The sequence below is a fragment of the Diadema antillarum genome, unplaced genomic scaffold (genome assembly GCF_040938485.1).
Source record: "Diadema antillarum isolate AM-2024a unplaced genomic scaffold, OU_Dant_1.0 seq00001106_RagTag, whole genome shotgun sequence".
Taxonomy (NCBI): Eukaryota; Metazoa; Echinodermata; class Echinoidea; order Diadematoida; family Diadematidae; genus Diadema; species Diadema antillarum.
Genome location: NW_027271922.1, coordinates 716,836 through 731,427, shown reverse-complemented (window position 1 = coordinate 731,427; position 14,592 = coordinate 716,836). Strand labels below are relative to the sequence as shown.

The window sequence follows — 14,592 nt, the reverse complement described above, 5'->3', positions numbered from 1 at the left end:
TGCTATTTCCCCATTTGATACTGAAATTATACTTTTTCTCAATACCTTGAAAATTACTCAATGCATAAACTTATAAAAGGGTCAAAAGTCAAGTAAAAATCAACAGTTCCCCAAATACCTGCACTCTGACATTTTAATCATTCATCCAATTGAACCTAGGTCTAGGAAAGTGAACATTCAGCACATTTGTGGCAAACATGTCATTTTAAGACATTGTACTATAGACCTATTAGGAGAACCATGCATTATGGCGGAGGCATATCAGTCGCCGTAGCGATATATCTAGTTTACACATAAGAGAGTAAATTCTAAGCTTTAAAATGATGTTAAATTTGATCATCCAAACCCATTCAAAAAGTGATAAGAATAATACAGGGTTAAGAGGTGCAGTTTAATAGAAAAGGGAGAAAGAGGATTTAAAGACTAGGGTCACTTGAGCTTGCTGCGCAGAGGTATCTTTGAAAATCTCAGAGAAATCGGCGCCTGTTGAAAAACAATATGGTTTGGAAAAACTGTTCTGTATCTAGCTTTTGGTTTTGTTTCAAACCGTCACATTTTGACAAAAAGTAGAGTAGTGAAGATGACTCTCCCAGCTAAGATAAACTTTAAAACCTTTAGTCACTCAAGCCAATTGACCTAATTTGGTCCATTTTAGGGAATCTTATAATCTGCAACTTTTTGTGGGTTTTGAACTGGGCGGTCACATGCAGTGCATGCTAAAGCAAATGTAACCCTCATGATCCATCTTTTACAAAGTTATTATTATTATTATTATTATTATTATTATTATTTATTCGACCAGGTAAAGACTATAGGATACATATCATTAACATCACAAACATAGTTGGAAGTCACCCTGACTTTATTAATATTTCCTATATCAAAATGCTTTAAAATTTTAAAGATTTGTTCTTTCTCATTTCAAAGATATCTTGGACAAGCTGTGTTATGTCTAGTACTATACAAATATAATACTCGTAGATTCACCCTGCATCATGACTGACATTGTCCATGTGATAACAATCATAACAGGATACTTGAAGACATTCCAGACTGTCTCAATCGTTCGTGTCTACGGCGAGATCATCGAGCGCAAGGCATTCCCAATTCCAGGGGCACCTGGCTATGTGGCAAAGAGGTCAAAGAATGAGGCCGACATGCCCCCAGATCTGGCAGACATTGCTCTACACTACAAAATTCGAGAGGAAGGAAAGCCCTACGCCAGACAGATCCTCTCATTTGAGCGAAAACTCCCCAACTTGCTGAAGAGCGTCAAAGACACGTCCCAGGCTTACAAAGACACCGTCAAGGATTACAAAGCCACTCTGTCTGCAGCAATGGTAACACCACAATTCCTGTCTCTCTGGTCCATTCTCTATAGTCCCCTAAATTCATGTGTGAGAAAGAAAGCTCTGCAATAACAATAAGCTTTATCATGTCATGCTTGAACAAACTCATCTTATCTTTTTCTCTTTTTAAAAGATTGTATGTATTTCCTTTGTGTAAGCATTAAACCATGTGGATGTCATTCTCTTTCTAGAGTTGATTGCATGTGTCACACTCGTTGGGAGACTTTGATATTTACCTGATGTTGTAATCACATGAATCACATTAGACTTCAAGATGGAATTTGGTCAAATTGTTGAAATCAGCATATTCATCTCTTTTTGTAAAATGGATGAACAATAATTCTCGACCGAACTTTCAAGATGTCATGCACAGGGGCAGGAGATGCAAAGTACAAATGCAACTGTGTATCACAGCACCCACAAAAACTTACTTGGTCATTTTTTGGTAAGCCTGAGAAGGACATGATTTAGGTCAAGAAAATTGAAATTTGATTGTGTGTATTCTGAAGAAGTTATATTTCTTCTGTCTATGTTTGACACTTGAAAGCATGAAAGAAAGTTACAGTAGTGTTTTGATAATTTTTTGAGACCCATGTTTGTTTGTTTGTTTTTTTATTGGGGGGAATGGTCTTACAATGTTTCTTCCATTTTGTTCCCGTGAGGCATATGAAACACGAAAAGCTTACAAAATATGTTGAAAACTAATGGTACTGCATAGCATTGATTCTTCTGCATGGTGTTAAGAATGAGCATACCAAGTACATGTATATAGAGAGTGAAACAATACATTCATTCTGGTCGTCATGGAGTGCTAAATCCCTCTTTGTATGTATATACTTTAGAGTGCATCAGTTCACTTCAAAAGACACTCCTTTGACTCAGTCTTTGGAGCTCGTCCTATACCAGTTGCATTATACACCATCCTGTGTCTGTCATGCGTTGTGGATAATTTTGTTCACGTTTGATTTCGACCAACTGGTTGGGTCCCATGGAGGGGGGGCGTGGTGGCTAGAGCAGGGCCTGAATACCCTGAAATACCTTTTTCATAATTTTTTTTTTTGCATTTATTACCATGAAGTGATCAACTGGAAGAGTTGATGGTCATCTTCAGCAGCACAAATTCAAGAAGGATGATGCTGAACTTGGTGAACCTACATTGTAATAAGTTAGGACTATTCAATGGTGGCATAAGGAAGATATGACACTTTGCTTCAGGCTGATACATACGGTACGTCAGACCAAACTATTAATCCTTTGAGGACAGGCCGATTTTGCTACAACACGCATTTCCCGTAGACACATGCCCAAGTATACTCGGGACCTGTCTTCAATGGGTTAAAGATTTTTTTTTTTTTTCAAAATATGGGCCTGGCAATTGCACACATCGCAAAGAGCAGGGTGTTTCACCCGGTGAAGTGGTCCCACCTCACATCCAACTGGACCCCATGGAAGACCAGCTTAACGTAGCTGAATATGGGCTCTCCAGCCATCTTCTCAGATGGAAAATGAGCAAACAAACAAACAAACAAACAAACCAGGATTTGATTAGTGTAGCTCTCCTAACTACAAGACAGATCACTGGTATGGGTGTGAAGTTGTTCTTGTGAGTCTGAACACGAAATACATGTATTGCTGGTATGATGAACAAAGAGCTTCTGTTAGACAGGATTTGGGAAATGAGTACTGTCATTCAAGTCTGATTTTTTATTTATTTTTTTTATACCCAGAGGGAAGAGCTCCAGCAACATGACATTGTGCTGTGTACGTGTAATGTGTCTGGGGGGTTCCGCATTCGAACCTTCACCTCGGCCATGCAGGTCATCGTTGATGAAGCTGGAATGTGCAGCGAGCCAGAAACGATGATCCCGCTTGTCTTCAACAAGCCAAAACAGGTGGTGCTGATCGGTGATCACAAGCAGCTGAGGTATGAGCTTTGAGGGGCACTTAACTCAAAACCATTCCCAGCCCAAGTCCTTGACACGATTACTTCCAGTCAGCAAGATTCTTGTCATTTATCTCTGTAGAAACAAATTTGATTAGAAGTAATTCACACAAGTACAACTGTAATTGTTTCAGATATCAGTCAAATTTACAAAGGGAAACAATGTGAGTATTCCTAATTGGCTATATGTGACTTTCATGTTTAAATTCAGGTCCATCATCACAGAGCCCAATGCAAAGGCTCTTGGAATGGATGTCTCTCTCTTGGAGAAGTACAAGGACAAGGCTAAGATGTTGACCATCCAGTACAGAATGGTATGGCTTTTTTATCTCATCAGGGTCTTACCCCTTTGATACAGATTATCATTGGTGATGTTGATGATTGTGACATAACGATAACAAGGATGATGACTGTAATGACGATAGAGATGATGATGCTGATGCTGCTGATGATGATGATGTCACTGAATGTGAAGTTTCTACTTCTCATGGTGATAGTTACAGTGATGATCATTGTGATCACGTTAATAATACTTATGATGGGTAGTGATGGTGATAATTATTACAGTGTACTCCCATTATAACAAACATGGTTATAGCCAAATTCTGGTTACAACGAAGTAAAAATTCGGGCTGCAACGTTATCCACTCTGTTCCTTTTTATTGTTTATTTGTTCGGTTATAACAAATTTTTGAAATAATGAGAGGAAACTGCTGGTCCCGAGGACTAAGCTTCGTTATAGCAGGAGTCCACTGTATTATTGATTACAAGCTCCCTGCAGTTGATGACCACGTCTGAGCAACATTTAGCAGGGACTGTTTTAATGGGGGACAATTCCCTGATGTTTTTGCTGCTTCTCTAGTTTGAAAGGCTTCTGTTAAAACAGAGAATTAGACCATTATTTGTGGTATGAATAGAACCATTCAGCATGCTCCATCTGGCAAGTTATAGATGAATAACAAGCCAAAGAAGTGTGCTTATCTGTAATATTCTACTTCTACTTTTGTATCTGAATGCATTACCCTGTGACCCAGTGCCATGTGGTTTATTATGTACATTTTCAGCACCGGAGGATCTGTGAATTTCCATCGTCGGCATTCTACGACAACAAGCTACAGACGGATAGGTCAGTGACTGAACGCTCCAGAGACCCATTGTGGAGAATTTGGCCAAATAGAGGGGACACACCCCGTGTCTTCTGCCATGTCAGTGGCCGAGAGGAAACCCTATCGGTGAAGTCAGACGAGGGAAGTGAGATGTCCAAAGGCAATCCCATGGAGATTAAACATGTTGTGAGTATTTGAAATGATAAACTGATTGAATGTTTTGTCATAAATGGTGAAAAGATTGATACAATAAGTTCAAAAGTTTTTAACGTCAGCAGTTTCAAATCATCCTCTTTCATCGTACCTTTCACATGAGTTCAATTCAGAATTTAGAGATATTATTTTACGTACCCTATTACACATATCTTTTCAGGCAGAAGCCTGGGTTCGGCCTCTGATAGTATTTACTTTTGTGGCTCCTTTTTGTAGCTGTTATCTCTCTGTGGAGATAGATTCAGGCCTTCCCATACAATCTTAATGGCATCCCAACATAAAACCTAACAGGCTCCAAAACACTTCTTTGCAATTCTGCTACCAAAACACAGTACAGGATTTCCTCTACGTGCAGAATGCGTCGTGTTGTTCAGAGTACATGATTGTGTTCCCCAGCATTAGTAACAAACTCTGTCTTTGTTTTCTACCAAATACATCATTTGTGATCAGCTCTTCTGATCCAGATAGGTTAGTTGGTGAACAATTTTGAATGGAAGCATTCTTTTATATTTTGATGTGTGCTCAAGGATTGGATAAAGTCAAATTCACATTTTGCTGAAATATCCCAACAAACTTCACAAGGTTTAACAGTGTATGTTAAATTCTTTGGTACAATGAAGGCTGTATTCAGTAATAATGGTATATGTAATTCACATTTTCTTTACTCCTTGGAGGTGAAAGTGGAAGTAAAGCATCATCATATTCTCCTTTAGTTAAGTCTCAAATTTGTCTGAAAAAGAAAAAAAAAAGCTGTTTTATTTGTGAATGGAGCAATTTTTATCTATGTGTTCTGAATCTATAGCGGAGGATTGTTCGCGAGATGGTCCACCATGGTGCCAAAGCGGAAAGTATTGTGGTCCTATCACAGTATCGGCTCCAGTGTGCTCACTTGACAGATGAACTCAAAACCATGGGAGCGCCTTTCAGTAACATCAGGGTCAGCACTGTCGTGAAGAGTCAAGGTTAGTTATCTCATCAAATTAAGCAAAGACTGAAGAAAATGTGTTTTGTATAATACTAAGAATAAGAGTTTTATGAGTAGATATATAATTGGTGTTGTATTATGTTTATATTACATAATATGTGACCCGCTACAACAAAATGGTCCTAAAGTCGCGCACGGTCGAAGCCGTGCAAATCGACTTTGAAGTTAGAGCATCAAAATTGGTCAAAACTTACGATTTTCTGAATTTGACATATTATTAGAGTCTGACATGTCTTCTATCATCTGTCGAAATTTTGAAGCAAAATGATGAAAGGAAAGACCAAAAAATAGCGTTTTTCTGGGCCATGTTTTTTTGGCGTTTCAACGAAGCAGAAACTGGTTCGAACATTTGGATTGAGCGCCACACATAGGCTCCGCCCCTAACAACGACCAGAGTGCTCTCATTGGTCAGTTTGCTGCTTGCCGCTAACCGAAGCGTGAAGCTCGCACTCTGCCCAGTCGACTGGTGCGTGCGGGCGGGTTGAGCTATGCCTAGCCGCTTCTCCTGACATCCTGGTCACTGATTGGTCGGTGAGGAGACCGCCGACGCTGTGTTTGAATGAGCATTTCGGGGGTTGCTAGGGCTTAACTTCTATTGTCCGGAGGTGAATACTGACTTGCGTGTCTCTTGATTGTGATTGCGTCGCAAGGAGAACTTTTAGGGCGCTTTTCTCGAAACAGTGATTTCCCACAAGTCTTGACATGCTCTCTTTTAAACATCGATATCTCCGCAGCCGATTATTTTTATAAGACGTGTTGTATATCAATTTAAAGCAGAAAGATTAGGGAATTGTGTCATGCAATTTTCAAATAATCGACCTCGCCCGACTTTAGGATCATTTTGTTGTAGCGGGTCACATATAGATAGGGCCTCATCCACGTCAAACTCTGCTTATGAGGACAGTCTCCTGTATTGATTTCTCCTTTGTCCATGAATACAGTATTTCTTAATACATTGTTTTGATTCATATGTCATTACTAATAGATGTTGTTATGAAATTGTTAAACTCTCCTTCTTTTATTTTTGCATACTTCGCATACCCTGTATCACTTTGTTTTCATTTGTCATTGTATTTGGAGAAAGAAAATGCAGAAATAAACCAAACCAAACCAAACCAAACCAAACCCCCCCCCCCCCCAAAAAAAAAAAAAAAAGTTTAGAAACTGAAAGAGGATGTTATGCTTATAGAGCAAAATAAATTGTGCATGAAGAAAATAAACCACTACTGTTGCCACCACTACTTTTGGAACTAGTAGTTAAGTAGAAATTTGGTCACAGGTAGATTTTGACGCTATAACCAGTGACAGCATGCACTGATTTATTGCAGTTTACACAACCTGATGAGTGTGATGACTGTGTGCCTATCATCAATGGGGAATCCTTTTCCATTAATGCAACTCACTTTTTAGAAACGAATAATTAAGGTTGTGTTTAATGATCATAAACACCTCCCAGGATGAACTGAGTTCATTGTGTACAGTATGTAAGTGTTATACCGAGGGAGGGGGACTGACTGGTTTACAAACATACTGTACCAAAAAGAAAAAAAAAATTGTGCTTGCCTTTTTCTCAGAGATTGTTCCACACAACTTTACTAACTTGCCTAAAGTTTGCCCAGCATTACAACAACGAATGTATGCAAAGTAATGTAGATAATGAATGTGAAAATGCACTTTATGAGGAGTATGTAAGGAGGACAGAATAGCTTGTTAGGTTCTCAGAAGGAAAAATGTAAATAAATCTATTTGCATTAGTAAACTAAGTCAGCAGAAATATCAAGATGCATGTAAGTGTTTATCCAGGTTTCTATCTTTTGAGTCTACATAATCCTAATCATAGTTGGTTATGACAAGAAAACTCGAATTTTTAGACACATGGGCATGATTCCTTTAAATATGACTTGCGTTTGTGGTTGAAAACATATCCCAGGACTTACGGGAAAGGGGAAACAATCTGTATGTTGTACAGTAGTATCAAACTTAAATAAGCATGAGAAGATATATCGTTATAGGAGTGGAATTATTCTTCCAGTGTAACTTCCAAGCACTGTCACAGGAACTGATGTGTGATATCATGCCTGAACACATTTTGTTTCAAATGTCCCAGTGAAGCTGAAGAAGAATTTCATCTACTTATGTACATGAAGATGAATTTTTAAACAGTCAACTATTTTGACACGAGATTGCTAGGAGCTACTGTACCTGCAGTGTTTTGGAAATTTGTATTTGGTGCATTTTTTTTTTTTTTTCCTGCTGGACAGGGAGCGAATGGGACTATGTGATCCTGTCCACAGTCCGCTCTATGCCACGCATTGAGATTGAGCAATGGCCCAGCAAGGGATGGCAGCGCAAGCACCTGGGCTTCATTAATGATGAGAACCAGATGAATGTTGCCCTCACTCGAGCTAAGAGAGGCCTCATCATTGTTGGTAAGTTTGCACCGAAGGCAAAATTTTCCCTCTGTTGTCTGTGTGTCTGTGTGTCTATTCTCATTTTGTCTGGCATTTGAAACACAAAGCGTTAGGTCTCTTTCCCCAGAGGGTGCTGGAGTCATTGTGCCTTAGGATTGTCTGCTGCCTGTGTTCATATGTCCCACACTTTGCTTGCATGACTTCGGCATCAGCAATGGCAATATTTCTTGATACTTGGTCCAGGTATGCAGCATGAGTTGTAAATACACTGATTAGATTTGAGATAATATCCCTCAGGACCACTGAACTTTGGTGAAAAAAAATGCTTTCTAGCCATTGATTGCGCTAGTTGTGAATGATGGAAAATATAATTTGGCAGGAAGGACATACATGTGCATGTATATATAAAGTAGACAATTATTCTTTCATGACAAGTCACTGCACTTTGGCCAAAATTGTCATTTTCCAGCCGTAAGTTCAGCTAGTAAAGTTCAATGGTAATTATAGTGAAATGACTAGGTGAAAGGTCAAGGTCTAAGTTTGCTAATCTTTAGCTGACAAGTGCCATTTCCTGTCTGTGTAATTTTTGCCAGGAAAGTCCAATAAGGATAAGATATTCATTTTGATAAATCATTACTTTCTGTCTAGATTGTTACATCATGAAAACTCTGGAGCACTTGTTCTATCAAAGTTTGATACAAAGTCTGGGAGAGAAAGTTTGCTCATAATTAGCCGTCTTTGTGGAATACTTTCCCTTGAAAAAGAAAAATAACAACCAGTAGCATTATTCTATCATGCTATCATTCATATTAGTATGATGGGTTGAAACACTGTGGAAAAAAAGAGACAGTACTTGTGAAATTGCATGACAAGGTGGAGGCATCCAAGTCAACTGCATGATGGAGTTATTTGTTCTAGTTTCTATGTTAGTCCAAATGCTCAGCAAGTGTCCATGATATGCAGTAAATATGAAGGTGTAGGTTGTTCAGCCACTAACACACCCCATGTTGCCTCACAACATCTGAAATTTTACTCTGATCCCTTGATACATTGGCTTCTGTTTTGTTATTGCTGTTCTGGGTTTTTGGTGTTTTCAGTGTTTTGTTTGTTTGTTTTCCACATGTGAATATTTCTGTACTGAAGATGATAATGTGGTATAGAGTCTTCATTACAGCAAAGTACTATGTGTTTCGATTAACTCGTAAATTATATTCTTTTGTTTTTGTTCATGAGCAGTTATGAATTATATTTTGTAATCATAAATAATTATGCTTGTTTTAACATTGGTGCCTCACTGGGATTGTCTTATCACCAGGCAACATGCATCTTCTCCAGACGCATGAACAGTGGAGAAAAATGATCAACATCTACAGGAACACGGGCTGTTTGAAAGAGGCTCGTGAGTTCTTGCCAGAGCGTTCCTAGGTATCACCCCGCAAGGTAGAAAGCCCAGGGCTATAGCAGCTTGCACACCAAGCTGCCTGACAGCACAGATGAGCCACAGGGCAGACTGCCTTTTCCTGCTTTGAGCTCAGAATTCATACCTTTCTTTTTTTTTAAACCTCTACTAAGGAAGCAGTGTTTTTCCTGGTTTTGTTCATTTATTTGCCTGTAAGAAATATTACTGAAAAAGTCAAGAGAAGATCTTTATACAGTTTTCAGGATGGGTCCATTGTGGTATCGTAGGAGCAGGTAATTTAGCTTTAGGTGGTGATCGGGATCATGATCTGGATCCAGGATATTTTTGAGGGGATAAGTGTACAGTTCTTAGCATTACTTGCTGACCTTTGAATGGGTTTGCACTCTCCTAGTGCTTCTATTTTCTTTGTCAGTGTTTGTGAACATGCTTTGTAATTACAATGGATGATATACCCATATAGTGTCACAGGTGTGATAGTCATTTATGGTTTTATGGATTATTTTTTTACAGTAAGTTGCATGTGATTTTTGTTTTAATTTTGATTTAAGGATAATTTATAAAGCAGACATTCAATTTTATTTCCTTTGTTGCAAAGATGGATATCTTGAAGCACTATTTAAGGGTAATTGGGACTTTTAGGAAGAATATGTGAATGAATTGTGTCCCACGTTTTGAACAACAGTGTTGTAGAAAAATCTCAACCCTTGATGTATAATACAGCTATGATTACAATACTTGAAATCTTATATTGCCAGTGTACTTTATACAACATGTGTTTGATATGTTTCCAAATAGACATTAAGAAAAATATGTGAAAAGTTCAGATATATGTTGAGCTGCAGGCAGCAAAATAGGACAAATCTCATCTGTGAATATTTTTAGAAAATCTGAAAACACGTGAGGATATTTTATGTTTGCTTATGTAGATTATATTTTGATATTGTCATTGATGAGACCATGATTGCTCTTCTCTTGCTCTGTGAAAAAAAAATGCTGTATTTATGGACAAAAGTGGTGATGCTGTGAATTTTGTTTCCTAGAGTATGTATATTCAGTAGCTTTGACGAGACGAAAGATTTGTATTACTATTATAAAAAAATGTACTTGAAGAAATTTCCAGGGTACTAGCATAATGTTGTGTACGTAGCACTTTTTACAGTGTGACTTGCCTGTAAATAGCGGCATTAAACCTCTGTACTTTGTATACACTGTACCTTTGTGTGCTGTCTGTGCATAAGATTTAATATATCACTTCAGTCTATGCTTTGTTCAATTAATGATAAAGAAAGCCAGTTATATGAGACTATGTTTTAATTACAATGTATCTTGGAGAAGGAAAGCTGTATGTTTGACATAATTTTGAGTAAGTTTAAGAGGTCTTTACACACTGCATGCATAACAGATTATGTAAACCAATTGCACATCTGTCATTAGCAAAATGCTCTTTGATATAACCCGATTTTTACTAAAGTATTTACAGTGGATGTACAAGTGTGTGATACATATGAATGTGCAATCACATTCACTGTTTCTAACCAACGAGAGATGCAGGGACATTTGAGCTTAATCAAATGTATGCCTTCTCAGAAATCCAACATTTGAAAAGAATTCAATAACAGTCAAGTACAGAAAGTGCCCATCCAGCTGTGCCTTTCTGAAGAGGTCTGTATGTCAGAATCTTATTACATGTGAAAAATTTGTGTGAACCTCTTCAAACCTCAGCTTTGTCTGTAGAAAGCAGGTTTTTCTGAGAATGACATACCTGTTTGTGTTTGATAACAAATTTCTATTTGGCTTGCCCAAGAAGAGATTGAAATATTTTTCAAACTCCTCTCCCTTATTTGTTCTTCAGTTTTGCTGAATCATGTATATTTCCTTGAAGAAGTAGATAACTTTGAGAGTTTGTGTAGATTTTCCATGCATTCACTCAGCAGATGTACTTTTGAAATAATTAAATTCACAGAGATGACATCTTTTCTTTCTCTCTGTCTTAGGAATTTCAGTACATAAGTGCCCCCCCCCCCCCAAAAAAAAAAATGCAACAACAAAAAAAATCTTATTATTGCAGTGTAGTTTATGATATTATGTGACAAGTTATTCAAGAATGCAAATTCTTTGCTTCCTGTATAACCTTGATATACATGTAGTCAGAAATTCATTTGACAAGGTGTATTCCTTTGAAAAGTAAATGCTCATTACAATAATGCAACTTCTCGTGCTATCATATTTCTACTTGGGTATGTGAGCTTTAATTCTGATAGATATAAGGTATTGATAATTTATACCTCTGCCCTCCTGGGTGCTGGCATATACTGGATTTATAAGAATGTGGCAGTGCAGCGCTTGTAGTTTACATCCATTACATAATTATGAAAATTGTGTAATATATCTAGTCATAAGTACATGTATATAATTAAACTAAAGCACTTTGTCATGATGCTGACATCATTCAAATTTTAACAGTTACAGTGTATTATATCCTGTTTTAACACACTTTATATGATAATCAGCACAAGATGCCAGATGTTTCCGTGGCATTCAACAATGTCTGCTTAACATGACAAGAGTATGCATTTAAATTATTTGCATTCACATCAAGTCAGTCAAACAAGTGGAATAATTGTACTTGTAATAATCATTTTGAGTTTAACAAAGAGTTTGCAACAAGTTTGATGTGGTTTGTACACTTGAATGATGGTAGAATGTTATTTTGTATAATTTATTAACTCTTTCAACCCCCTCTCGGGTATGAGAGTACAAGCAGTCATGAAATGATTAATTGTATTAAATACAAGTGTAACAGACTTGTGAATACAATTCTTGTACATATAATGACACAAAGTTATCACGAGGTATAGTCTTATGACAAGAGTAATTAACCCATTGAGGACGGACTGATTTTGCTACAACACGCATTTCCAATAGACCCCTGCCCGAGTATACTCGGGACTCGTCCTTAACGGGTTAATACAAGGGTCCAAATTGTGTATGTTTATAGTGTGTCATGTACATAAATTTTGATACATTGAATGATCATGCTCTACATTGTGTCATAATATATTTAATTCTATTTTGTTACAGTTGTCATAGGATTTATTGCTGGTACATTGGTATCACAGGACAGCTGCTTAAAGCTTGATGATTGACCGGAATAAACTGATGCAAGTTTAGCTTCATATGATTTGTCTACTGCTGTGTCTTTTGAATGACATTATTCAGACGTGAGACAATCTGAATTCCTTGTGTAAGGTAGTCACAGATGATCTAGTTAAAAATCACTGAAACATTGTTTACCAGTCAAGTCCATTAATGAAACACCATTCCCCATTCACCATTAAAGTGTCATTTAAACACAGTTTGCCAGTTGAGTCCATAAATGAAATACTGTTTATCAGCGAGCATTCACCATTGAAATACAATTTAAATACTGTGTACTGTTTACTATTGACTATACCATTGACATACCATATGTTTACAATTGGATTTTTTTTTCAAGTGTAACCATGGTAACCAACACTGCCTAACCATTTTTGATATCTCCTAAAAACTGCACATCTCCCCATGGAAAATGTGGCACAAACACAATCACTGATCAAAACATGTTGTTAAGGGAAACTGAGACCAAAAATGTTTTGCTCTTCTCCATATTTTGGATAGGTAAACACACAAACAGACACATTGATAAAACCCACATATTAAAGTCATCAAGTGATAGGCCAGAAAGCAAGTACATTGTATGTAAGAGTGTGTCGAACACATTGATGTAGTGTATACGTGTACTTGTGGGTCACAATTTACACTGCTTTGAAGGCAATAGCTATAGATGTTCTGCTTGTTAAGAGGGTAATATAATAAGAGAAGCAAATTCCTAAGCGGTATGGACATTACAAGTATGTTACATCACAGCAACATTGTTTTAAATCATGATAAACAATATCTAATACGGCTAAATCCAGCTTTCAAATTCAATTCAATTCAAACTTTATATTCACTTTTTTTTTCAACAGGATGTACAATAAACAACCTTGTGGTGTTTGTGGTGTGCCACAATTAAAAATTCTCATGTCAGAGTTATGATTCTTAAAAAAAAAAAAAAAAAAAAAAAAAACGTTTACGATCAGTTAGATAACCCCTGAATCTCCGAGGCCTTCCCGCCTATGTCGTATGGTGGTCGGACAACTTATAAAGTATATTTGGGCAATTACTCCAAGAGGACAGTTACCACCCCCCCCCCCCCCCCCCTAATTACTGGTTAGTGATAAGGTTAGAGTAAAAATTGCGGTTAGGGTTAAAATCTGGATTAGGGTTAGGATTAGGTTCAGATTAGGATTAGTTTGAGGATTACGATTAGGGTCAGGGGAAGGGTCTGGAGTAATTGCTCTAGACCCCTTATAAAGTAATATAATGTATCGTGGTTAATAGTGTCGAAGGCCTTGGAGAAGCCTTGGATGATACCGATCAAATGAGAGTGATTATCTGAAGTGTGTGCTACTTTATCAACAAAATTCAACAGAGTATGACAGGTGCTGTGCTTTTCTCAAAAACCAAACTGGGAGTCTGTAAAAACACAATGCATCCTCAAAAATTCGTCGTTCTTTTATACATAATTTTCTCTTAAAATTTTTTACAAACAAGATAAAAAAGAAATAGCCGTATAACATCTAAATTATCTCCATTCTTAAATATAAGAATAATTTTAGCTCTTTTGATTTGTTCCGGAAGCAAACTACTCAACAAAATAATATATATTGGCGAATTGTAAATATGCACCAAAGGATCCGCAATAAAAAATATAACGCCTTTTAAAGTCATATTTATTGCTTATGTCATCGTAACCTGCACTTTATCTAACCAGATACAATATCAATAACCTCATACCTAGAGGTGGGAGTAAAAAACATAGCATGTGTATTATATTGATTAAAAAAATATATATTTATCAGTGTTGGGAAATCTTGAGCGATGTCTTCTCCAGTTGTTGTAAAGTATGTATTAAAATATTTTACAACATCCACAGAATCATCAATAGTCTCCATATCTTCCAAATTCAAGAAATTCTTCCGCCGAGATGTTTTCATTGCAACTGATTGACAAATTGCCCTACATCGACGTAAATAAGCACTGAATTGATCAGTGATTTAGTAGTACAGTGTGTAGCCATGATTA

The 14,592-nt window shown here is 37.2% G+C and overlaps 1 protein-coding gene across 4 annotated transcripts in view; it reads left to right on the top strand.

Moving 5' to 3' along the window:
• LOC139743806 (3'-5' exoribonuclease HELZ2-like) overlaps positions 1 to 12,835 on the top strand; it is a 73,001-nt gene extending 60,166 nt beyond the window's left edge. For 2 of the 4 annotated variants that reach the window (XM_071654264.1, XM_071654263.1), the window contains 7 exons: positions 1,033 to 1,340; positions 3,077 to 3,273; positions 3,503 to 3,605; positions 4,356 to 4,583; positions 5,413 to 5,572; positions 7,857 to 8,024; positions 9,322 to 12,835. In XM_071654264.1, the coding sequence (XP_071510365.1) occupies positions 1,033 to 1,340; positions 3,077 to 3,273; positions 3,503 to 3,605; positions 4,356 to 4,583; positions 5,413 to 5,572; positions 7,857 to 8,024; positions 9,322 to 9,431 (1,274 nt within the window). In that variant the 3' untranslated portion in view covers positions 9,432 to 12,835. The remainder of the gene's footprint in view (positions 1 to 1,032; positions 1,341 to 3,076; positions 3,274 to 3,502; positions 3,606 to 4,355; positions 4,584 to 5,412; positions 5,573 to 7,856; positions 8,025 to 9,321) is intronic. The other 2 variants (XM_071654261.1, XM_071654262.1) reach the window with 1 other exon arrangement.
• The last annotated feature ends 1,757 nt before the right edge of the window (positions 12,836 to 14,592 follow it).